The sequence below is a fragment of the Mus musculus genome, chromosome 15, assembly GCF_000001635.26.
Source record: "Mus musculus strain C57BL/6J chromosome 15, GRCm38.p6 C57BL/6J".
In the NCBI taxonomy this organism is placed as follows: Eukaryota; Metazoa; Chordata; class Mammalia; order Rodentia; family Muridae; genus Mus; species Mus musculus.
In genome coordinates, this window is record NC_000081.6 from 35,791,492 (window position 1) to 35,816,570 (window position 25,079).

Below are 25,079 nucleotides of genomic sequence, written 5' to 3' on the forward strand. Positions count from 1 at the left end.
GGATTAAGCTAAAGTTATTAGAAAGCATATGTTATGTATTTTGATTGTTTTTAATTTTAACATGGAGCAGCCCAAAACTTGAGTGTCTAGCAAAGTAACATACTGTACTCTTGCTGTAAGAAATCACAGAAAATTGCCCAATCACATCATGTTAATAACGGACAAATGAAGCAGCTGTTCTTATTATTAATGTACTTGTTTGAAAACTTGCACAATTTCATGGAACTGTCTTTGCTCATAAAACCTAAACTTCTCACACATGGAAAAAGCCATAATGTTTTGGCAAATACCACTTTCTTAGGAATGTGAATATCTACCTGCTTCATAACTAGAATTCTATAATAATGACATGAAACTGGTGGAAAGCCAACTGGGAATGGCCTGGCAAGGAAGAATTAGCACTGTTTAAAAATATACCTAGTCCTTTTCCTAACCTCTGTGTGTGTGGGAGGGGGGTGGGGGGTGTGAGAGGGAGAGGGAGAGAGAGAGAGAGAGAGAGAAAATATGAGTAATTACACTGTGCACCCTTTCCATGTCTCTCCTTCAGGCGCAAGCCTTGGATCATCATTCCTCCTCAGCATACATGATGTTCTCCTTAAAACAAGCCTCAAAGAAAGAAGTCGGATTCTTATAGGACCATTTTCTGCTACTGTCAATCTGGAAGCTAAATGGTGTAAACACAGTGGCAATCCAGGGCCACAACAGTCCATACCCAAAATATCCATGGATTTAAGAGGTGGTTTGCTACAGGTCTGTAGGAATCAGCTGTGTTTTCCCCATAAGTTTTTAACTACCCTGTGTTTTGTTTTGTTTTGAAGTGCTTCACTAAAATTTAAATTTTTCTGTGACAAAGTATTTAGTCAGATGGTACCTATTGAATTTTCGCAGGGCTATTGAAAAACGAGTCCTATATCATTCAATTTACCTGTTTTGACAGAATAGTTCAATGAGTTGGGTTTAATTATAATTGTTGTTTGTATATTTAGGGCTTGTGATCGTTATCACCATGGTCAATTTTAGAACATTTTCTTACCATTCATTTATCAGTTGAAGGGGTTTTGGAGTTTTTCCATTTTAAACTATTCCCAAATAATGTTTCTGTGAACATCTGCAGACAAGTTTTTTCATGGTCATCAGTTTTTGTTACCCTTGGTTGTATAACTGACAGTGGAAATGGTAGTTAGGATCTTTTGAATGGGGGATCATCTCATTATAGAGTAGTCAGCAAGCATCAAGCAGTGTCGCAGGAAAGCTTGTCATGGTTGCAGGTTCCTTAGATGTGTGATGCTCAATTACTAAAACTGCATACATGTTAATTCCCAACCTCTTACGAAGTTCTTATTCATGGAGTGTGTGAGCATCTCCATCCTGTTTCTCGATGGTATTTAGGTAGCTTTCAATTTCATCTTTATGCAGCCAAGATTATCATGTACCAAGATTCACAGTTAGAAAATTGAAGTAACTAATTTTTCAGTAAAGGGAATATATTAAATGGAAATGTCTTAAAATCATCAAAAAGTTGTAATTTTTCAACTCCTCGCTTCTTTTACTGACATGAACCACAATTTGGGGAGGTTCCAAAGAAAGTACTTTGTGGCTTTGAGAAGGCTTCATAATGAATTTTAACTGTACTATCTTTTTCTGAGGCCGAAAATTAAACATTAAGAATAGTTATAAGAGAAAAATAAAATTTATCCTCTGAGTTCTAGACACTTGACATTAATCACTGTGCCTCACTGGTCACATAGCTTCACCGAGCTCTGTATCCTTGGTTCTCAAACTCCTCAGATGCTAAACACTGGATTGTCAGAATGGAGTTGTATGTTGACAGTCTCACTAAACACGGACTCTAGGAACCTTCTAAATTAAAATTTGTTGGTCAGCTTCCTTCTCTCTTGTTAGAAAGCAGCCATATGGCCAGGTCTATTCAGTCTAATGACAAAGGGAAGAAGCTATTCCATGGGACTGTTATTACCATTTTATTAATATTTGGCCTAGAGAAGCTGTTTCTCTTATTCTTGCCCTTTAAGAATGTTCCTTTTTTTTTTCCTTTGCTAAATGAATTCACAAATAATACTATACAACAATTTAATATCACTATTTATCTACAGCTTCAAATTTGTTGTTATTCATACAATATGTAATGTTTTTCTTGCTGTTTATTTATTCAAGTATTAGAATTTCAAACAATAAATTATTAATTCTTAGGAACTATAATTTATTATCAGTAATTAAATTGAACATGATTATAGTCTTACATTAATTCAAACATGATGGTACCTAATTTTCCTCAAGAGATGTTTATGTTTAAAGACTGTTAACTTTTCCATACCCGTTTGAAGGTTTTTTGGGGTCAAGAACATTTGAATTGCTTGGCTCTTCTGCATGAATTATTCAATGGGTATCTTCAGGAGGGAAAGTCTGAAATGCCAGTACCCGAATCAGCACCCCAAATGCCATCTCCAGTGGAAAAGACTCAAGCTTTTAAAACTGAACAAAGTTCAGATGACCTGCGGACAGGCATCTTTCAGTATGTACAGGACGCTGGTAAGTATAAACAGCATGAGCATACAGTGCCTGTACCCAGCTGCACTTTGAAGTGAATTTGCTAACTAGCACAGTGGAACACTTGATAGTACTTCGCTCATACTTAAAGTAGGAAAGAAGTATATATCAATCATTCCCTAAAATTTACTTTTTCTGTCTCAAATCATATTTAAAATGACCAATTAGTTTCTTTATGTGATTTTCTTTTATTCTCTCTCTGAGAAACCAACATGTTCCTTCTTAAAAACGTATAATTTTGTTTTTAGAATCTTTGAAACTCCCTGGTGTGTATGAAGTCTTGTTTTATAATGAAACAGAAGAGAGCCCAGGGATGATGTTGTGGAGATATCCAGAACCTCGAGTGCTCACCCTTGTACGAATCACGCCTGTGCCTTTCAACACCACAGAGGATCCAGATATCAGCACAGCAGACCTGGGTGATGTGCTGCAGGTATGTGGAGGCTGGGTTTTTCCTTTCCAAAATAAAAGCATTATGAGAAAATGCTTGGAACATACTTTTTATATCAGTCATAGCAAACATAAGTACATTACTTGTGTACTGTATTTATATGTGTAGAAAGAAGAGCTATATTTTGATGTCTCTAGACCACCTAAAGTAGTACAGATCGAGGGCAGTTCTAGGGGCCAGGTAGCATGCAGGAAGCTTGGTGATTCTCAGCAGCCAGAGTCAGTATTAGGTCATGCAATGTTTTATAACTTAATAAAAATATAAGGAACCAGGATGTGAACTAAGTTCAAAATCAGAGAGGCTGAACAAGACAGTGCTTCAGTTTCTGGAAGCTGAAGAGAGCTTGCTCTAGAATTGACAGGATGGGTAAAGGAAGCAGGCAGGAGAAGCAGGAGAGAGGCCCTTGTGGCAAGCTGCTGATATGCTGCAGCTGTCAGTCTGCCTGTGAGGATCAGAGTTTAACTTGGGGCTGAGAATGGGTCTCAATGATAGAAACAACTCTTTTTCTCTCAAGATTTATTTACTTATTTCATGTATATGAGTATACTGTAGCTGCCTTCAGACACACCAGAAGAGGGCATCAGATCCTATTATAGATGGTTGTGACACCATGTGCTTGCTGGCAGTTGAACTCAGGACCTCTGAGCAGTCAGCAATCTCAACTCTTTTCTTTTCTTTTCTTTTCTTTTCTTTTCTTTTCTTTTCTTTTCTTGTTTTGTTTCTCGAGACAGGGTTTCTCTGTGTAGCCCTGGCTGTCCTGGAACTCACTCTGTAGACCAGGCTGGCCTTGAACTCAGAAATCCGCCTGCATCTGCTTCCCAAGTGTTGAGATTAAAGGCATGCACCACCACCACCTGGCCCTAGAAACAACTCTTTTTTTTTTTCCAGTGACAGATGTTGTACTTTTCTTTTAAATATTTTTATTAGGTATTTTCCTCATTTACATTTCCAATGCTATCCCAAAAGTCCCCCATACCCTCCCCCCGACTCCCCTACCCACCCACTCCCACTTTTTGGCCCTGGCGTTCCCCTGTACTTGGGCATATAAGGTTTGCAAGTCCAATGGTCCTCTCTTTCCAGTGATGGCCGACTAGGCCATCTTTTGATACATATGCAGCTAGAGTCAAGAGCTCCGGGGGGTACTGGTTAGTTCATAATGTTGTTCCACCTATAGGGTTGCAGATCCCTTTAGCTCCTTGGGTACTTTTACCTTGGCGTGACTCTAACTAAGGAAGTGCCTAGGATAGCAAAAACTGTTCTCAAGGATAAAAGAACCTCTGGTGGAATCACCATGCCTGACCTAAAACTTTACTACAGAGCAATTGTGATTAAAAACTGCATGGTAATGGTATAGCGACAGACAAGTAGACCAATTGGATAGAAATGAACCCACACATCTATGGTCACTTGATCTTCGACAAGGGAGCTAAAACCATCCAGTGGAAAAAAGACAGCATTTTCAACAAATGGTGCTGGCACAACTGGTGATTATCATGTAGAAGAATGTGAATTGATCCATTCCTATCTCCTTGTACTGAAGTCAAATCTAAGTGGATCAAGGAACTCCACATAAAACCAGAGACAGTGAAACTTATAGAGGAGAAAGTGGGGAAAAGCCTCGAAGATATGGGCACAGGGGGGAAATTCCTAAATAGAACAGCAATGGCTTGTGCTGCAAGATCGAAAATTGACAAACGGGACCTCATGAAACTGCAAAGCTTCTGCAAGGCAAAAGACACCGTCAATAAGACAAAAAGGCCACCAACAGATTGGGAAAGGATCTTTACCTATCCCAAATCGGATAGGGGACTAATATCCAATATATATAAAGAACTCAAGAAGGTGGACTCCAGAAAATCAAATAACCCCATTAAAAAATGGGGCTCAGAGCTAAACAAAGAATTCTCACCTGAGGAATACCGAATGGCTGAGAAGCACCTGAAAAAAATGCTCAGCATCCTTAATCATCAGAGAAATGCAAATCAAAACAACCCTGAGATTCCATCTCACATCAGTCAGAATGGCTAAGATCAAAAATTCAGGTGACAGCAGATGCTGGCGAGAATGTGGAGAAAGAGGAACACTCCTTCATTGTTGGTGGGATTGCAAGCTTGTACAACCACTCTGGAAATCAGTCTGGCGGTTCCTCAGAAAAATGGACATAGTACTGCCGGAGGATCACGCAATACCTCTCCTGGGCATATATCCAGAAGATGTTCCAACCGGTAAGAAGGACACATGCTCCACTATGTTCATGGCAGCCTTACTTATAATAGCCAGAAGCTGGAAAGAACCCAGATGCCCCTCAACAGAGGAATGGATACAAAAATTGTGGTACATTTACACAATGGAGTACTACTCAGCTATTAAAAAGAATGAATTTATGAAATTCCTAGGCAAATGGTTGGACCTGGAGGGCATCATCATGAGTGAGGTAACTCAATCACAAAAGAACTCAAATGATATGTACTCACTAATAAGTGGATATTAGCCCATAAACTTAGTATACCCGAGATATAAGAGACAATTTGTAAAACACATGAAACTGAAGAAGAACGAAGACCAAAGTATGGACACTTTGCCCCTTCTTAGAATTGGGAACAAGACACCCATGGAAGGAGTTACAGAGACAAAGTTTGGAGCTGAGACAAAAGGATGGACCATCTAGAGACTGCCGTATCCAGGGATCCATCCCATAATCAGCCTCTAAGTGCTGACAACATTGCATACACTAGCAAGCATTTGCTGAAAGGACCCTGATATAGCTGTCTGTTGTGAGACTAGGCCAGGACCTAGCAAACACAGAAGTGGATGCTCACAGTCAGCTATTGGATGGATCACAGGGCCCCCAATGGAGGAGCTAGAAAAAGTATCCAAGGAGCTAAAGAGATCTGCAACCCTGTAGGTGCAACAACATTGTGAACTAACCAGTACCCCGGAGCTCTTGACTCTAGCTGCATATGTATCAAAAGATGGCCTAGTAGACCATCACTGGAAAGAAAGGCCCATTGGACAGGCAAACTTTATATGCCCCAGTACAGGGGAATGCCAGGGCCAAAAAGTGGGAATGGGTGGGTAGGGGGGTGGGGGGGAGGGTATGGGGGACTTTTCGGATAGCATTGGAAATGTAATTGAGGAAAATACGTAATAAAATATATATATATATATATATATATATATATATATATATATATATATATATATAAATGGGGCTCAGAGCTGAACAAAGAATTCTCACCTGAGGAATACCGAATAGCTGAGAAGCACCTGAAAAAAATGTTCAGCATTCTTAATCATCAGGGAAATGCAAGTCAAAACAACCCTGAGATTCCATCTCACACCAGTCAAATGGCTAGTATCAAAAATTCAGGTGACAGCAGATGCTGGCGAGGATGTGGAGAAAGAGGAACACTCCTCCATTGTTGGTGGGATTGCAAGCTTGTACAACCACTCTGGAGATCAGTCTGGCAGTTCCTCAGAAAATTGGACATAGTACTACCGGAGGATCCCACAATACCTCTCCTGGGCATATATCCAGAAGATGTTCCAACCGGTAAGAAGGACACATGCTCCACTATGTTCATGGCAGCCTTACTTATAATAGCCAGAAGCTGGAAAGAACCCAGATGCCCCTCAACAGAAGAATGGATACAAAAAATGTGGTACATTTACACAATTGAGTACTACTCAGCTATTAAAAAGAATGAATTTATGAAATTCCTAGGCAAATGGATGGACCTGGAGGGCATCATCCTGAGTGAGGTAACACAATCACAAAAGAACTCAAATGATATGTACTCACTAATAAGTGGATATTAGCCCAGAAACTTAGAATACCTAATATATAAGATACAATTTGCTAAACACATGAAACTCAAGAAGAACGAAGACCAAAGTTAGGACACTTTGCCCCTTCTTAGAATTGGGAACAAGACACCCATGGAAGATGTTACAGAGATAAAGTTTGGAACTGAGATAAAGGATGGACCATCTAGAGACTGCCATATCCAGGGATCCATCCCATAATCAGCCTCCAAACGATGACACCATTGCATACACTAGCAAGATTTTGCTGAAAGGACCCTGATATAGCTGTCTCTTGTGAAACTATGCCGGGGCCTAGCAAACACAGAAGTGGATGCTCACAGTCAGCTATTGGATGGATCACAGGGCCCCCAATGGAGGAGCTAGAAATAATTCTTAAGTTGCAATCTTAGAATCCATAAACTGTCTCATTTCTTTGGGGAAGTTGAGAACAGACAATTTGTAGAATTGGATTTTCCCCTTTGTATATAAAGTGCCAGCCCTAGAGTTGCTCTTAGGGATCAGAGTGCAGCTGAGACAGTCTCAGTGTCAGAACCTCACTCTAGCACCAAAAGGGTTTTGGTTGTTGAAGGGTAGCAGAGTCTTCCCCCACCTCATTTTTCAAAAGGAACCTCCTTCCTGTTGTCAGTTGTTTTATTGCAATGGTCTCAAAGTCTGTGTTGGAGGCTCATGTATAATGTTAAATGGCTGATCCTAGATGTAAGGAAAGTATGAAATGGAGGCTCTTGGTCATTTTAGTGCAAGTACTTTGGGCTTTAAGGTCTCTTCTCCTGGCCCTTCATGTTACTAACTCAGTTTCCTTAGGCAAACTTCTGATCTTGAGCTTCAATTTCCTTGTCTAAAAGTAATAGTTTGTGTTGTCAACCTTTCAAGGTAATTATGGAATATTACAGTAAATAGGACATTATAGCTAATATTCTTAAATAAATGTCTTTGCACATAGTGGGGCCTTAAATACTCATTCCTCCTCTCTACTCATTTTACACAAGTCCCCAGAGAGCAAGAGATTGCGCAGTGTCGTCGCAGCCTCTTCTCCCATCCAGCCTAGTCTTCTAAGATCCTGTAGGAACAGATGGGTCATGCAGTTCCCTGAGAGAAACCTGCCATTCTCTGTCACCCTGCTGTGCCTGCTGATAGCCTGTTAGGCCCTGGACATGGAACATGCTTATTTGGTAAACTAGCCTTTTCAGTATTCCCCAAACCAGCCTTAACAATCCTCTGTTGATTTCTGTTATGACAGACAACATGACCAAAGCAGACTTGGGGCAGGAAGGGTTTATTTCAGCTTACACTTCCAGGTCACGATCTACCACTGGAGGAAGTCAGAACGGGAACTCAAGCAGAAGCCACAGAGGAACAGTGTTTACTAGCTTTCTTTCCTGGCTCATGGTCAGCTTGCTTCCTAATACAGCCTAGACCTTCCTACATCAATTAACAATCAATAAAATGCTCCAGAGACATGCCTTTAGGCAAATCTGATCTCGGTTGGTTCCCTTTCCCCTCCTGCTCTATGATTTGTGTCAAGTTGATAATAAAAATAAAATAATAAAATAAAACAAGCCAGCACACCTTGAATTTCTCCTCTCTTAGAAACTGAAATCCTGTCTACTCTTAGAACAGCTTACACTCTGTCCATCCCTGAACAGAGTATCTAAGTATGCTGTCCTCCCTACTAAAATCCTACAGCATTTATGCCACTACTTTGTTGCTGTTGTTCATCTTATTCATTCATTACCTTTTAATCCTGTTCCTTTATATCTTCTTTCCTTCACAGATTGTGTATCTCAAGAAATGAGCCATGTCTAACTTACCACTCTGTTCCTGATAGTAGCCAATGCAACAGAGTGGTTCAAAAAATTGTTAGGTATAATCCATAGATGCTTGGGTTCCTACTGCCTTCTATGCAGGAGTGTTGCATGGATTAACACACTGTGGGGTTAAAGTGTACACACTGACTTCTAAATTGAGCTGTGTCAGGATGGAGCGTGCTACTCTTCAGTGGCATCATAGAACATGAAGTCATTATTCAGCACAGGCTCTTGTGAGCTCATTGACTAGTCTGCCAAGATTGTTTTCCTAGCAGAAGCTCTTTCCTAAATACCAGAACAAGATGATCTCTTGGCCCTAGTCCTAAACACAGAACTGGATTTTGATGACTTTTTCCTTCGTGGCCATTAATTGACTAAAGCTTAAGCTATTGGCTCTTCTAATTTATAGGCTAACATGCCAACATTACTAATGAGATTTATAAACAATTTCTTCATATTATCTTATTTTGGAATCCTAAAGGAACATATAAGAAAATCTGATATTATTCATCTAACCATAGATCATAAACAAAAACCTGAGTTTATAGTAACCAATGTGGCCATTTATAATTTTATCACATAAATTTTAAGGCTATAATACTGACATGTCAACAAAATTAGGATCTGTAAAGTAAAATAAGATGAAAACACAGATGGTATAATAAATAAGACCTGGGGTTGAGCTGTGTTGCTATAAATAGACTCAAAGGTAAGAACATTTTGTTATTCTCAGGTTTCCTTCACCCTCACTTGACTGGATCCCTTAAGGATTCTGGTTTGCAAAGTCTACTTTCTAGAATTCCCAGTGGATTTTTTTTTTTTTTTGAGACAGGGTCTCACTGTTCAGCCTTGGCTAACCTGGAATTTGCTCTGTGTATAGACCACAGTGGGCTTGAACTCAAGGAAATCTGCCTGCTTCTGCCTTTAATCCCAGCGCTGGGGAAGCAGAGGAGTTGGATCTCTTGAGTTTGAGGACAACCTGGTCAGTAGAGTTTCAGGACAGCCAGGGTTACACAGAGAAACCCTGTCTTGAAAAGCAAAACAAAGAATGAAAAATAAAACATGACAACCTAGGCTTAAAGGATATGCCACCACACATGGATGGATATTTTACTTTTCATATAGCTCTATTATGTTTTTTGTGGGAGGGGATAATATTTAGCTTGGCCGATTTTTATACACAGCATATTAATGAAAAAACAAGAATACAGTATTGATGGAACAAGCACAAACTTTAAAATGTCTTATTTAAATTAGTTTAAGGTTTGTTTTATTAGTTTTGACTCTGTGTATGTGGGATATATGCTTGAACGCTGGTACCCGCAGAGGCCAGAGGCATCACATCTCTTGGAGCTGGACTTTCAGTCTCTTGTAATCTTCCTGATGTGACTGAACTCATGACCTCTGGAAGAACAGCAGGTGCTATCCAGTGAGCTTTCTCTCCAGTCTCTTGAAACTATCTTTAACCAAGAAAGTGCTTTGACATTTTATGTTAGCAACAAATTTATTTCCCCCTCTTAAATTTGCCCTTCAAATATGAAGATTTCCCCAATTGAATGATTCCTTTTTTAAATTTTATTTATTTATTTATTCATTCATTTATTTATTTATTTATTTATTTTAGTGAAATCTTCACAGTTAATACAGAAATCTGTACAGGAATGTGTACAAGAGACAGACAGAAACAAGGCAAAGTCAGTGGTGTTGTTCACTTATTCTGATGGAGAAAAAGAATGCTATCCCGAAGAAGTCACTTGTGCCCAGTTCTTCCATTTACCCACTTTAAAAGCCAGGGCAACCTACTTGATAGTGGTGAATGATCTTTTGATCTGTTCTCGGATTTGGTTGGCAAGAGTTTTATTGAGTATTTTTGCATCAATATTCATAAGGGAAATTGGTCTGAAGTTCTCTTGCTTTGTTGGGTCTTTGCGTGGTTTTGGTATCAGAATGATTGTGCCTTCATAGAATGAATTGGGTAGTGTTCCTTTGTAGAATAGTTTGAAGAATATTGGTATTAGGTCTTCTTTGAAGGTCTGTTAGAATTCTGCAGTAAACCCATCTTGTCCTGGGCTTTTTTTGGTTGGGAGACTTTTGATGACAGCTTCTATTTTTTTAGGGGTTATGGGACTGTTTAGATGGTTTATCTGATCCTGATTTAACTTTGGTATTTGATATCTGACTAGAAAATTGTCCATTTCATTCAGGTTTTCCAGTTTTCTTGAGTATAGGCTTAATAAATAGGATTTGATGATTTTTTTTTAATTTCCTCAGTTTCTGTTGTTATATCTCCCATTTCATTTGTGATTTTGTTAATTTGGATACTGTCCCTATGCCCTCTAGTCAATGTGGCTAAGGGTTTATCTATCTTGTTGATTTTCTCAAAGAACCTTGTTTTGTCGATCTTTGTATAGCTGTTTTTGTTTCTACTTGGCTGATATCAATCCTGAGTTTGATTATTTCCTGCCATCTACTCCTCTTGGGTGTATTTGCTTCCTTTTCTTTTAGAGCTTTCAGGTGTGCTGTTAAGCTGCTACTGCATGCTCTCTCCAGTGTCTTTTTGGAGGCACTGCTAAACTCATAGCTCTGTTTTCATTGTGTCCCATAAGTTTGGGTATGTTGTACCTTCATTTTCATTAAATTCCAAAAAGTCTTTAGCTTCTTCTTTTATTTTTTCCTTGACCAAGTTATCATTGAGTAGGGCGTTGTTCAGCTTCCATGTGTGTGTGGGCTTTCTGTTTGTTTTGTTGCTATTAAAGATCAGCCTTAATCCGTAGTGATCTGATAAGAGGCATGCGATTATTTCAAGGCTTCATCTCAGGTGTGCAGGGAAGGTTCAATATATGTAAATACATCAATGTAATCCACTTCATAAACAAACTCATATTTTAAAACCACATGATCATTTCATTAGATGCTGAAAAAGCATTTGACAAAATTCAACATCCCTTCATGTTAAAAGTTTTGGAAAGATCAGGAATTCAAGGCCCATACCTAAACATAGTAAAAGCAATATAGAGGCAAATCAGTAGCCAACATCAAACTAAATGGAGAGAAACTTGAAGCAATCCCACTAAAATCAGGGACTAGACAAGGCTACCCTCTCTCTACTTATGTATTCAATATAGTACTTGAAATTCTAGCTAGAGCAATTAGACAACAAAAATAGGTCAAAGGGATACAAATTGGAAAGAAAGAAGTCATAATATCACTATTTGCAGATATGATAGTATACTTAAGTGACCCCCAAAACTCCACCAGAGAACTTCAACAATGTGGCTGGATATAAAATTAACTCAAACAAATCAGTAGTCTTCCTCTAATCAAAGGATAAACAGGCTGAGAAAGAAATTAAGGAAACGACACCCTTCACAATAGTCACAAACAATATAAAGTATCTTGGTGTGACTCTAACCAAACAAGTGAAAGATCTGTATAAGAACTTCAAGTCCCTGAAGAAAAAAATTGAAGAAGACCTCAGAAGATGGAAAGATCTCCCATGCTCCTGGATTGGCAGGATTAACATAGTAAAAATGGCCATTTTGCCAAAAGCTATCTACAGATTCAATGCAATCCCCATCAAACTTCCAACTCAATTCTTCATAGAGTTAGAAAGAGCAATTCTCAAATTCATCTAGAATAACAAAAACCCCAGGATAGTGAAAATTATTCTCAACAATAAAAGAACTTCTGAGGAAATCACTATCCCTGACCTCAAGTTGTACTACAGAGCAACAGTGATAGAAACTACATGGTACTGGTACAGTGACAGACAAGTAGATCAATGGAATAGAATTGAAGACCCATAAATGACCCCACACACCTATGGTCACTTGATCTTTGACAAAGGAGCTAAAACCATCCAGTGGAAAAAAGACAGAATTTTCAATAAATGGTGCTGGCCCAATTGGCAGTCAACAAGTAGAAGAATGCAAATTGATCCATTCCTATCTCCCTGTACAAAGCTCAAGTCTAAGTGGATCAAGGAACTCCACATAAAACCAGATAACCTGAAACAAGTAGAAGAGGAAATGGGAAAAAGTCTCAAACACATGGGCACACGGGGAAAGTTTCTGAACAGAACAGCAATGACTTACACTCTAAGATCAAGAATTCACAAATGGTACCTCATAAAATCGCAAGGCTTCTGTAAGACAAAGGACACTGTCAATAGGACAAAGGGGCAACCAACAGATTGGGAAAAGATCCTTCCCAATCCTACATCCGATAGAGGGCTAATATCCAATATGTATAAAGAACTCAAGAAGGTAGACTCCAGAAAACCAAATAACCCTATTTAAAAATCGGTACAGAGCTAAACAGAGAATTCTCAACTAAGGAAACTCAAAGGGGTCAAAAACACCTAAAGAAATGTTCAACATCCTCAGTCATCAGGGAAATGCAAATCAAAACAACCCTGAGATTCCACCTCACACCAGTCAGAATGGCATGGCTAAGATGAAAAACTCAGGTGACAGCAGACGCTGCCAAGGACGTGAAGAAAAAGGAACACTCCTCCATTGCTGGTGTGACTACAAGCTGGTACAACCACTCTGGAAATCCGCTTGGCAGTTCCTCAGAAAATTGGGCATAGTACTACTGGAGGACCCAGCTATACCACTCCTGGGCATATACCCAGAAGATGCTCCAACATGTAATAAAGACACATGCTCCACTATGTTCATAGCAGCCATATTTATAATAGCCAGAAGCTGGAATCAACCCAGATGTCCCACAAGAGAGAAATGGATGCAGAAAATGTGGTACATTTATACAATGGAGTACTATTCAGCTATTAAAAACAATGACTTCATGAAATTAGCAGGCAAATGGATGGAACTTGTGAATATCATCCTGAGTGAGAAGACTCAGTCACAGAGGAATAAACACAGTATATACTCACTGATAAGTGGATATTAGCTCAAAAGTTCGGAATACCCAAGATGAAATTCACATACCATATGAAGCCTAAGAAGAAGGAAGACCAAAATGTGGGTGTTATAGTGCTTTTTAGAAGGATGAACAAAATACTCACAGGAGGAAATATGGAGACAAAGTGTGGAGCAGAGACTGAAGGGAAGGCCATCCAGAGACTGTCCCACCTGTGCATCCATCCCATATACAGCCTCCAAATCCTGGAAGTTATTGTGGATGCTGGGAAGTGCTTGCTGATAGAAGCCTGATATGGCTGTCTCCTGAGAGGCTCTGCCAGAGCCTGATGGAGGAGGAAGCTCACAGCCAACCATTGGACTGAGCTCGGGGGTCGCCGATGGAAGAGTTGGAGAAGGAACTGAAGGAGCTGAGGGGATTTGCAGCCTAATGGAGGGATCAACAGTCTCAACAGGCCAGACCCCCCCACACACACACACACACAGAGCTCCCAGGGACTGGAACACCAACCAAAGAATACACATGGAGTGACCCATGGCACTGACCACATATGTGGCAGAGGATGGCCTTGTTGGACATCAGTGGGAGGAGAGGCCCTGAAGATGTTCGTTGCCCTAGTATGGGGAATGCCAGGGCACGAGGATGGGAGTGGGTGGGTTGTGGAACACCCTAATGGGGGTGGGGGGGGGGGGCGGAAGGGGAATACGATAGGGGGTTTCTGAAGAGGAGTCCTGGAAAAGGGAAAACATTTGAAATGTAAATAAAGAAAATATCTAAGAAAAAATGTCAGAACAATTGGGTTTTCTCTTTTTTTGAAGATCCATTTTTAATAAATATACATATGTGCGTTTCTGCATATGGGAATGTGTACATGTGAGTACAGGAGTCTAAGGAGATCAGAAGAGGGCATTAGGTCCCCTGTAACTGGAGTTACAAGCCATTGTCAGCCATCCAGTAAAGATGTTAGGAACTGAATCAGGTACTCTGAAGAGCAGCAAGAACTCTGAACTGCTGAACCATCTCTGTATCTCTGGAAAAATTAGTTTTCAATGTAACACTAATAGGACTGTAAAAGTCAAAGTGAAGCCACTTTGAATAGGTAACAAAGTAACTTCTTATGATTGGGCATCATCTCTCTTTGGGAGAATGGCTAGCATGGAGGGTAGGAACCCAGGGGATGCCTTTGGGGAAGGGCCATCCTGTTGGTGGGCTCTGGAAGGACGCCTCCCTAAAAAGGAACAAAGACAGAACAAAAAGTAGATTTTTTTTTTTGCTGTGTTTTTTCTAGATCTCCCTCTCGCACATGCCATAATGATTCATGCCACTGTAATCCCTTTACTCTCTCCCCTGCCATCCACACATAGGACATCATTTCTTGTCACAGTTACCTTAAAGTCAGTGCCTCCCTTGGCCAGTGCAGCAGCTCTGTAGCACAGCAATCCCATAATTCACAGTGCTGGGAGGTAGCAGCGCTTTACATGTCCTGCTTTGGTCTTTAAAAGCTTTAGCTCACAGTCAGGGGTGTTGAGGTCTGCAGGTAAGAACTGATTTGGCTTTAGTTCACATTTAACCCATTGTTTAGCTAGACACCAAGCTAAAACTTCATTAAATTTTACAGTCCTGTGCAGTTTTTTTGTTTGTATGATTATGTGAAAGTATTCCACGTCAGGCATGCATACTTGATATTATGAAATAAAGTAGAAAAGACTTCTACTGCTCTAAAATTGGCACTGGCCAAGGGAGGCAGAGATTATAGTTATTCACAGTGTAATATGATTTGCCTCTTCCACACGTAACTTAAAAAGAATAAAAGGAAGTAGTCTTGGGTGTTTCTTTCCAGCAGCATTGGGCAGTTTACTTATAGCTGCACATGTGTTCCCAGAATCCTGAGCTTTTTATTTTATAAGCACCTCCTGCCCACTGGCAGCTGTACTAATGTGTCCCAGAAGGCTTTGTGCCTATCCATCATCTTTAGGAGGAATGCTCAAAGCCAGATAGGGGATTCATTGTTGTTGAAATGCAGAAATGGAAAAAAAAAAAATCTGGATAGGCCTAGAGGAAGTGAGACTCTGAGCCAGAGCCTTAGGAAGTTGGGAACAGGAAAAGCTGTGTACCCAGTGGACACTGATAAATGTGGGTGATGGGTGGTGCTGGATCAGCTACTAGGAGTTGTGACTTCCAGAAGCCACTGGCCTCCTTTTTGGTTGAAAAGAGGAACTATAAAATACTGCACTCCCTGAATACACTTTTCCTCATTCTATTTCTGTGGTGCTGGAAAAGTCTGGGAAGACCTAGGAATCCATCTTCTGGTCACCTCAGTAGACAGAGATGAGGAGACCAACGCTAGGGGCTGTGAGAAGTTGGAGGGCTCCAGCTCTATTCTCAAGGTACCGTCACTTCCTAGGAGGGACAACAAGGACGGACACACACACAAACGAGCCAGGCATGTCCTGTTATCGACTGACCAAGACACAAAGAGTGTGCCTTTTAACAAAAGCAAGTTTACAAATCATGGAGCCACCGGAGCAAGATTTCACAGACAAGGAGGATATCTAGGTGGTCACTGATGAATAAGGAGGGTTTCAAGAAATAAGGAAGGAAGAAAGATGATATTTTTAAAATCAATATTAGTACTGGGGTTGTAACTCAGTGATACAGTAGTCCTTGTCCAGTGTGAGGTTCTGGGTTCAATTCCCAGTATCATTAAAAAATAAGCATGCTCGCCGGGCGTGGTGGCGCACGCCTTTAATCCCAGCACTCGGGAGGCAGAGGCAGGTGGATTTCTGAGTTCGAGGCCAGCCTGGTCTACAGAGTGAGTTCCAGGAGAGCCAGGGCTACACAGAGAAACCCTGTCTCGAAAAACCAAAAAAAAAAAAAAAACAAAAACAAAAAAAAAAAAATAAGTATGCTCAAAATTGAGAATTTCCTCATCTCTGTTGGCATGATCAGTTCTGTGGGATCTATTCCTAGGTCTTCCCAGACTTTTACAGCACCACGAAATCAGGATAAGTAAAAGTGTATTCAGGGAATACAGTATTTTATAGTTCCTCTTTTCATCCAAAAAGGAGGCAGTGGCTTCTGGAAGTCACAACTCCTAGTAGCTGTTCCAGCACCACCCATCACCCACAAATATTTATCAGTGTTTATTCTGAATTTCTGAGATTTTGAAATGTTCAACCTCACATTTCTAGGAAGTGAAATACAGTCTGATTTGACAAAGACAGGCTGAGCAAGGGTAGAGTTAATAGATGATCATAAGTTGTGGCCATTGCATGGGTGTCTGGATTCCATTAAGAGAAAGGAGTGGTGCATTCACTGAGTACCTAGTTTGCACGAAGCACCAAAGTTGCCAGTTTTCTATGCCATGTCTCTTACATTGTTCCTAAAACCCCATGAAATAAGTACAGTGATGTTACATGGAAGGTAAATGAGGATCTAAGAAGTTAAGTAATTGCAGAAAGCGAGGAGATAAAACTACGCAAAACTCTCACTGAGATTTCTACAGACCCTAAGTCGTGTGTTGTGTTGCTTTGACTACATGTAGAACATGGAGTTTTAACTTTTACTGTATAGCTTTATATGCCATTGGCAGTTCAATCCTTAAAGTAGATTGGTCCAGTAGTCTGGTAAAGATAGAAAGGAAAAAGGAGAGACAGACTAGAAGTAAGAATCCTTGCTAGGGATCTCAAAGATGATAAAGGTTATAAACAAGGAAGGTAGTTTTGGTACAGGAAAAAATGATTGCAAGAGATGATGTGAACCAAACAAGACACTCTTAAGTCAGAGGTGACAAGCAGATGTCAGGCCAATGAGAAGTATGTTATGAGAACATTCCACATTGTGCCAGTGTGCCTTACGTGGATATGATACCTGAGCCCAGCCCTGCAGGGGGATCACTACTGTCCTCATGTCATCTGAGGAGTTAAATGAGTCCCCTTAGGTGTCTTCTCTCAAAAAAAAAGAGTACAGAGTCACGAAGATTTAGCACCAACCTCAGAAAACTTACAGGCCATAAGAGATGAGAGTCTCAGTAGCATTAGAACACTGTTGGAGCTCTTTTGTTCTGTATCAGAAAATACAAATTACTAAGATCTTAAACAGAAGCTTATCTCTTCTCCTACCTAAAAAACACTGAAGTAGGCAATCTAGGGCTGCCTGCAATCCAGGCACCCTCAGCTTCATGTTGTCTTTAGCATTCAGTGTTTGCCATAGTCCAGGATGGCTGCACAAGTTTCAAGTACTTTGTTCTCACTCTAGTCTAGAAAAAGGGAAGGACAGACAGAGCCATTCTCCTCCATTAAGGATGTTTCTTGAAGCCCACATCTTGTACTGCTGTGCTGCCAAGATCCAGAGTCCAGAATTAGGTCACTTGGCTATACCTAGTTAAGGGGAAATTGGTATTAATTTGCTGAAGAAGAAAAGAAGAGATACTGGGAGGCTAGAGCAGTCCCCACTGGCAGCCAGGAGTTACCCTGAGGACTTGTGTCCAGTTCTCTCTTTGCTCCAAAGTCCCCTTGCCTCACTATGGGGTGCATCATTATTTCTTGGTGAATTGAGAGAGCTCATGTGTAGGTCACTGAGTGAAAAGTCTGTTGAGGTAGAATTAGAAAAACTTAAAGCATAAATGAGATTTTGGAAATAAAAAGTAGTAAGTAAATAGTTTGAAATGCTAGCATTCCTTGTCCTTCAGAAAAGAGGTGGGGAAGGAATCTGTCAGTAAGATGTGCTCTTAGAGTAAATGGAAAACATTTGCAAACTGGAAGAATACTGAAGTCATTTTTGTCCTGTCACTTTATTTGGTGGTAGAAATTTTATTAGCCTATTTCTCTTTTCCTATTAAAGACACTTGCAGTTAAAGAGGGGGGAAGGAAACTATTTCTTTCTGGAAACAAAGGACTATGTTTAATAACCAGAGTATTTGATGTTTATTATTTAGCATTAAAAATGTTTGTGAGGAGCTGGGAAGATGGCTCAGCAGGTATGAGCACCAGTTTGAATTGTCAGTGCCAACCTAAAAAGCTGAATATGGCTATGTGTGTGCCTGCAGCCCTGAGCACAGTGGTAGGCAGAGGAAATAGGGTCACTGGGGCCTGCTTGCTGCCAGCCTCACTCAAGACTCAGTGAGAGGCAGTCTCGGTGGAGTGCAGGAGATGACAGTGCAGGCTGCCCAGCATCCTCCGCTGGCTGCCATGCTCCTGGGCACAAGGACATATACACCACACACACACACACACACACACACACACATACACCACACATACACACACTACACACACACCATACACATGCACACATACAGACATACACACACACACACACACACACACACACACACACACACAGAGGCACAGAATAGAGTGGCTGGGGTATAATATTACCAACTGAAGTAAAAGGGAATACCAGTAAGTACTGCGTGAATTAATTTCTGCTACATAGGAATAATCCTCCCTCTTAGATCCATAATAAAATCATATTCAGTAATAATTATTTCAGAGAACAACAAAAGTTGGAGGAAGTACAGAAAGGCAATTTGTAGTATTCCTCAGTTATGCTTTTTGTTTGTTTGATTGGTTTGGGTTTTTGTCTTTGTTCTTTCAAGACGGGGTTCCTCTGTGCAGCCCTGGCTGTCCTAGAACTCATTCTGTAGACCAGGATAGCCCTACCTCCCAAGTACTGGGATTAAAGGCGAGCACCACCACTGTGCAGCTTTTGACTTTTTTTTTTAATTTTAGGATTTACATACTATATTTGCATCCTTCCCACCTTCCTTTTTCTCCATGATCTGTTCCTAGTGTATTTATGATGCACATACATACTACTGAGTCCTGTCAGTCTACCTCTATTTGTATGCATTTATAGCTGACCCCTTGAAATTGAAGGCACATCCCAAAAATAAAAGAAATCAAACAAACTTCTTCTTCTCTCAGAAGCCATTGACTTCCTAAAGACCTTCACCTAGGGTTAGGCTTTGTGAAGTTCTCACCATCTGTGTTAGCGAACCAATGAGTGTGGTCTTGGCAAGTCTTGTGCAGTCAGCCATATTGTTGAGAGTTCATAAGAGCAACATCCATGTCCTGTACAGAGGGAACTATTCACATAGCAGTTGTCCACATAAATCAGGCTCGTACACTCTTCTCTGCAGTAGTTCCCTTGATCCTTACATGGAAGAACTGTCCTAGAGATTTCCCATTGGGAGAGGGACACCCTACTGTCCTTACTTCTGCATTTTGGTTTTTGGGTCTATTATGAATCTCTTATTATCTAGAGATAAAATCTGCCAAAAACAATGTTTGTTTGAGATGTGAAAGCTATGTTTATCTGTGGGTATAGAGATGGGTGCTTAGGAGACAGCTGTAGACTACATTATTGTAGTAATAGGATTTAGTACGTTCTCTTCTACGACCAGGGCCTTTCTAGCCATTGGATCTTGGCTAAGTTTATAGTATAAGGCATGAGTTCCCTCTAATTGAGTAGGCTTTAGATCTGTTTAGGTAGATGGTAGTGCTCCTAAGATAGAAGGGCCACTATTGCACCATTGAGGTTCAGTTTTGAGGAGTACGGATTTGGGGGATTAAAATCTCTGGTTCCACATACCAGCTCAGCTAATGACCACGGGCAAGTTATGTAACGTTTCTGTTCTTCAGCTTTCTGGTCTGTAACTTGTGAGTAGTACTGTAAAGAATACTTAGCACAGGTCTAGCTCATGAGAGTAGCTATATGGGCAAAAAGAATTACTACATTTGCCTAAGGGCCTGCCATAGGCAAGTGTCAGTTTGCCTCTGGTCTTGCCTGTGAATGTTGTGAGACAATTGAGTTCAAAAGCACTGCAAACTACAAGTACTTCATCCTTCCTTCCTTCCTATCCTCTTTATAAAAGCATTCAGCATTAATATGAAAATTTTATTTGTTATATATTTTGAAGTCCAGTTTCTTAATACATCACCTAGTTTTAAAAGGTGCATTGTGTAACTTTATTTTTTTCAAAGCCTGCTTTTAATAATGGTTCTTAAATACTTTAACCTCCCTAGGTTAAAGCCCTAGCCCACCAGCCACCAGAGGTAGTGGAAAAGAAAGGATACGGGGAAGTGGATCTGTTTAGAAATGGTTCTTTGGAGTATATCCCACCTGCATTGTCAGGAAATTAGCAGTTTAGTTCAAAGATCAGCAATGGCAGCTCCATCCACTTCAGGGATATCCTAGCAGTCCAGTTCAGTAGTGTCAGGATAGCAGCAGCAGTGGCATGACCTAACAGGAACAGCCAGACTTCAGCTGAATTGGCAGGAGTCAGCAAGAAGGTTTAAGACCACCATGGCTCTAGCTGCATATGTAGCAGAGAATGACCTAGTCCATCATCAATGGAAGGAGAGACCCTTGGTCCTGTGAAGGTTCTATGCCCCAGTATAGGGGAATGCCTGGGCCAGGAAGCAGAAGTGGGTGGGTGGGGAGCAGGGGGAGTGGGGAAGAGGATAGGGGATTTTGGAGGGGAAACTAGGAAAGGGGGTAACATTTGAAATGTAAATTAAGGAAATAACTTAAAAAAAAAAAAAAGATTACCAGAAATACCAGGAGACCTCAGTTGTGCCTCTCTCTCAACGAATTGAAGATCAGAAAAGATACCAAGAATCTAGCTATGCAAGCACACCAAGCCCAGCTTCAGTCACTGTCCATTGAGTCCTAGTTATACTCCCTACAAACATCACGTGTCCTCTACAAGTCTTGCCTTAGCATGTGAGTCTGACAAAACTCCACATGAAGGACTGGAAAGATAGCTCAGTGATTAAGAGCACTGACTGCTCTTCCAGAGGTCCTGAGTTCAATTCACAGCAACCACATGGTGGCTCAAAATCATCTCTACTGTAATTGATGCCCTCTTCTGGTACTCAGATACATAAAAAAAAATAACTGCCATCACTCTGCCAATTGGCCTGAGTCTGCAAAAGTGTCAGGAAGCCACAGCACACCACCAGAAGGTTTTTTGGAGCATTTCTCTCTATGGAGTCCTGACAAAAGCATTTTAACTCTGCTATGTAAGGTGGACCAATACATGCATGTTGTTAACTAAGAATCCTTTGTCACATGTTCTTTCACATGTTTGCTTTAGCAGAACATCATTTTACCTGTACGATGACCCAACGGGTAAAGGCTCTTGATGCAAGCCTGACAACTTGAGTACAACCCCAGTAACCCAGAATAAAAGAGAGAGCCAACTCCCCAAAGGTGTTCTCTGGCCTCCACACATAAACAGTTCGCAGGCGTTGGTTCTTTCCCTTACCATCAGTCTCTTGTCGATTAAACTCAGCTCAGCAAGCTTGATGCCTTTACTCACTGAGATATCTGACTAGCCCTCAAAGTGCATTTCAGTTACTCAGAAATAATACAGGAGAAGATGAGGTTGGAATGGAAAAGAAGACATGTATGTGAGAGACATCTAGAGTTTCAGTGCCTAGCCTTGGTCAGTGATGGAAGAAGAAGATTAAAGACGACTCTGCCTCAGTTCTAGATAACTAACAAGATAGAATGCCATCATTAATGGGAGATTGGAAAGGAGTCAATGGGCGAGATCAGCTCTTCAGTGCAGGCTTACAATGTAAGGTTTCAGAGGAGTGATCGTGGTAACTGTTTACAAGAAGGTCAGGTGGATCTGACCACTCAGCAACAAGCCATAGTCATTAGGAAATGGTTTGAGAGCTATGCTCATTGAATTAAAATTGAAGCCATGTAAAATTCAAGTCATACTCAAAGAACATGCAGGGTTCAGAAATGAGGGAACTGTTGTTAGACCACAAAAACACGATATCCAGCAAGCAAATAGTGGGTTAGGACTTGCTGCAGATGAGCAGTGTCTTTTCCCTGGAACCTCAGACTATGGGCTGTCTGAGAACTTGGGTTGTATCTGAGTGCTGCTCTGTGATGGCTAACAAATTTTTACAAATAGTCAACAAACCTCCATCTCGGACCTGGAAGAAGCCGTTCCATACTTGTTGCTAGTTCTCTATTCTCATTCAGTGTTTTCCTGTTTGGTGTCAACCTTGTACTGGCAACTCTAAACAACTGTCTTGATGCTTGTGCTACAAAAACTCATTCTCACCTTATCATAGATGTCACTGTTGTTTTCTGTACAAGAAAGCTAAGGCTCACAGAGATGAAAGAAAGCTCTTCAGGTCTTGCCATTGGTAAAGGGCAAAGCCAGGATTCTAGCTTAGGCATTCTGGTGACAAAACATACATTCTAACCACAAGGATGGATGTGCACATTATAGACTGGTGGGTGACTATGGCTTACTGAATTTGAGCCATTTCAGGACATGAAGATGTCTTTCCCAAAATACACCTTCACTATTGTCGCTGTGCCCCAAACTTACTAATCCATAATAAGGTCAATCTATGCAACCTCCTTCCCACAGACACATTTAAGATTTTTTAAAATCTATTCTTCTCTCATACATCATATCCATAGTTTACCCTCCCTCTTCCCCTCCCAGTCTTTCCTCCGCCCCTACTCCCCTACCCCAACCCTTTCCGCCTCTGCTCCTCATCAAAAAAGGGAAGGCTTCCCATGGACATCAACCAAACATGGCATATCAAGTTGCAGTAAGACTGGGCACCTCCCCTTCTGTTAAGGCTGAACAAGATAACCCAGTAGAAGGAAAAGGATCCCAAAAGCACACAAAGGAGTCAGAGACTGCCCCAGCTCCCACTGTTAGGAGTCCCACAAGAAAACCAAGCTACACAACTGTAACATACACAGAGGACCCATGCAGGCTCCTTGGTTGTTGGTTCAGTCTCTGTGATCCTCTATGAGCCCAAGGTAGTTGATTCTGTGGTTTTCTTGACAAGCACATTTTCTTTTCCACTCGAACTCTGTATTCTACTCTATAATGCATTGTATTGCTTTTATAATTATGAAATAATATTTTAATTTTTACCTCATTACCTATATTATTGATGAACAGATCATCACACATATAAAACTGATTTAAATCAAAAGTGTGTGTCACATAGTTTTCTAAATATTGATGTTATAGTGTTTGAATTATCCAGACTTGTATAAATCAGTAATTAAACACAGCAGCAATTTCTTCATGACTTTATCAGCTGTACTGTAGCATTGAGATACTCAGAATGCTACAGAAACATCTGAATTGTGTGCTGATTCTAGCTGTGATTGGAACTCATTCTGATATCGTTTCTAATTTTGTTTTGAGTCACCTATTGGTCTAAAAATTTTGGCAAGGGAGGGGGTGTTATTCTTGTTATTTGTGTGTGTATATTTATGTGTGCAAAGAATAGATTCTTAGCTAGCTCTAAGCAATTTCCATCAAAGGGTGTTTTCAGTGCAGAATGAGAGATGTTCAGTTTATATGGGGGTGAGGATGGTGTATGTGCCTTTTTGTACTTGTTGGGGACAGAGGTCAAAGTTTGGTGTCTCTGTCTGTTGCTTTTAGCTACCTATTTTGAGACAAGCTCTCTCATTGAATGCAGAGCTCACTGATTGGCTAGGGTGGCTGGCCAGCATCTCTTATCATCCTGTCTCCACTTTCCCAGTGCTAGGTTTACAGATGCATGCTGCCATGAGTGAGTCGTAGGGATCTGATTTGAGGTCCTCCAGCGCGTGGTAAACATTTTACTACCTGAGCTATGTCCTCAACCTGCCGTTTCCTTCCCTTCCTCTTCTGCTTGCTCGCTTACTTGTCCTGCTATGTTGTTGCCCAATCTGAGCTCAGATTCTTGACAGTACTCCTGTCTCTCCCAAGTACTGCAATTATAGATGTGTACCACCACACCAGGTAGATTAATAGATTTATTTCTTATATCCATTTTAATTCAGAACAGTCCCCTTCTGTGCTATATATTTGTTGAGGGAGGATTCTTTAACCTGGAACATCCCATATTCTATGCTGTGAACCACTGATTAAATTCCTTCCTTATTGCTCATGATTTTTATAATCTTGCAGTTGGTGTAGAAGCTTGATTAGATGAAAGATTGCTTCACAGGCAGCATACTATTATTCTTCGTAATAGCATCACAGTGGGAGGTGAAATGTTTCTGCTCACTTCACTTTCACCGATGTGAGGAATGACCAGTGAGACCCATCATTTAAAAGCCCCGTTCACCTTTAAGCAGCCATTGTTGTATCTAGTCATACGTACTGTGTAACTTCCCTAACCCACAGACCTTAAATCCAGTAATATATTTTACTGCATTAATGAGCAAGCAAACCTTCTGCCAATGCAGGGATTGCAATCCCTGCATTGGCAGAAGGTTTGCTTGCTGTTGACCTGCATTCTGGCTTTACTCTTGCCCAAGTGCTGTGCACTCCATGTCTCCCTGACAAGGAATTTGCTTAAGATTAGTTAGCTAAGGCCATGTAACAAGTAGGTAAACACAATTATGTAAATTTGGAGAGTTGTTTAATGAAAAATCAGCTGTAAAATACTGAAAAACAGATAAGGCAGCTTCAAACTAAGAACACATTGAACAAGAGTGACAGTAACAGTACTGTTGAGTTATTATAAATATATCAATGCTAATGTATTAATGAC

The 25,079-nt window shown here is 40.6% G+C and overlaps 1 protein-coding gene across 1 annotated transcript in view; it reads left to right on the forward strand.

The window, feature by feature from the left end:
- The window catches only part of Vps13b (vacuolar protein sorting 13B), a 560,112-nt gene that overhangs the window by 420,374 nt on the left and 114,659 nt on the right, over positions 1-25,079 (forward strand). Inside the window, exons 37-39 of the mRNA NM_177151.4 lie at positions 548-750; positions 2,343-2,547; positions 2,814-2,998. Of these exons, the coding sequence (NP_796125.2) occupies positions 548-750; positions 2,343-2,547; positions 2,814-2,998 (593 nt within the window). The remainder of the gene's footprint in view (positions 1-547; positions 751-2,342; positions 2,548-2,813; positions 2,999-25,079) is intronic.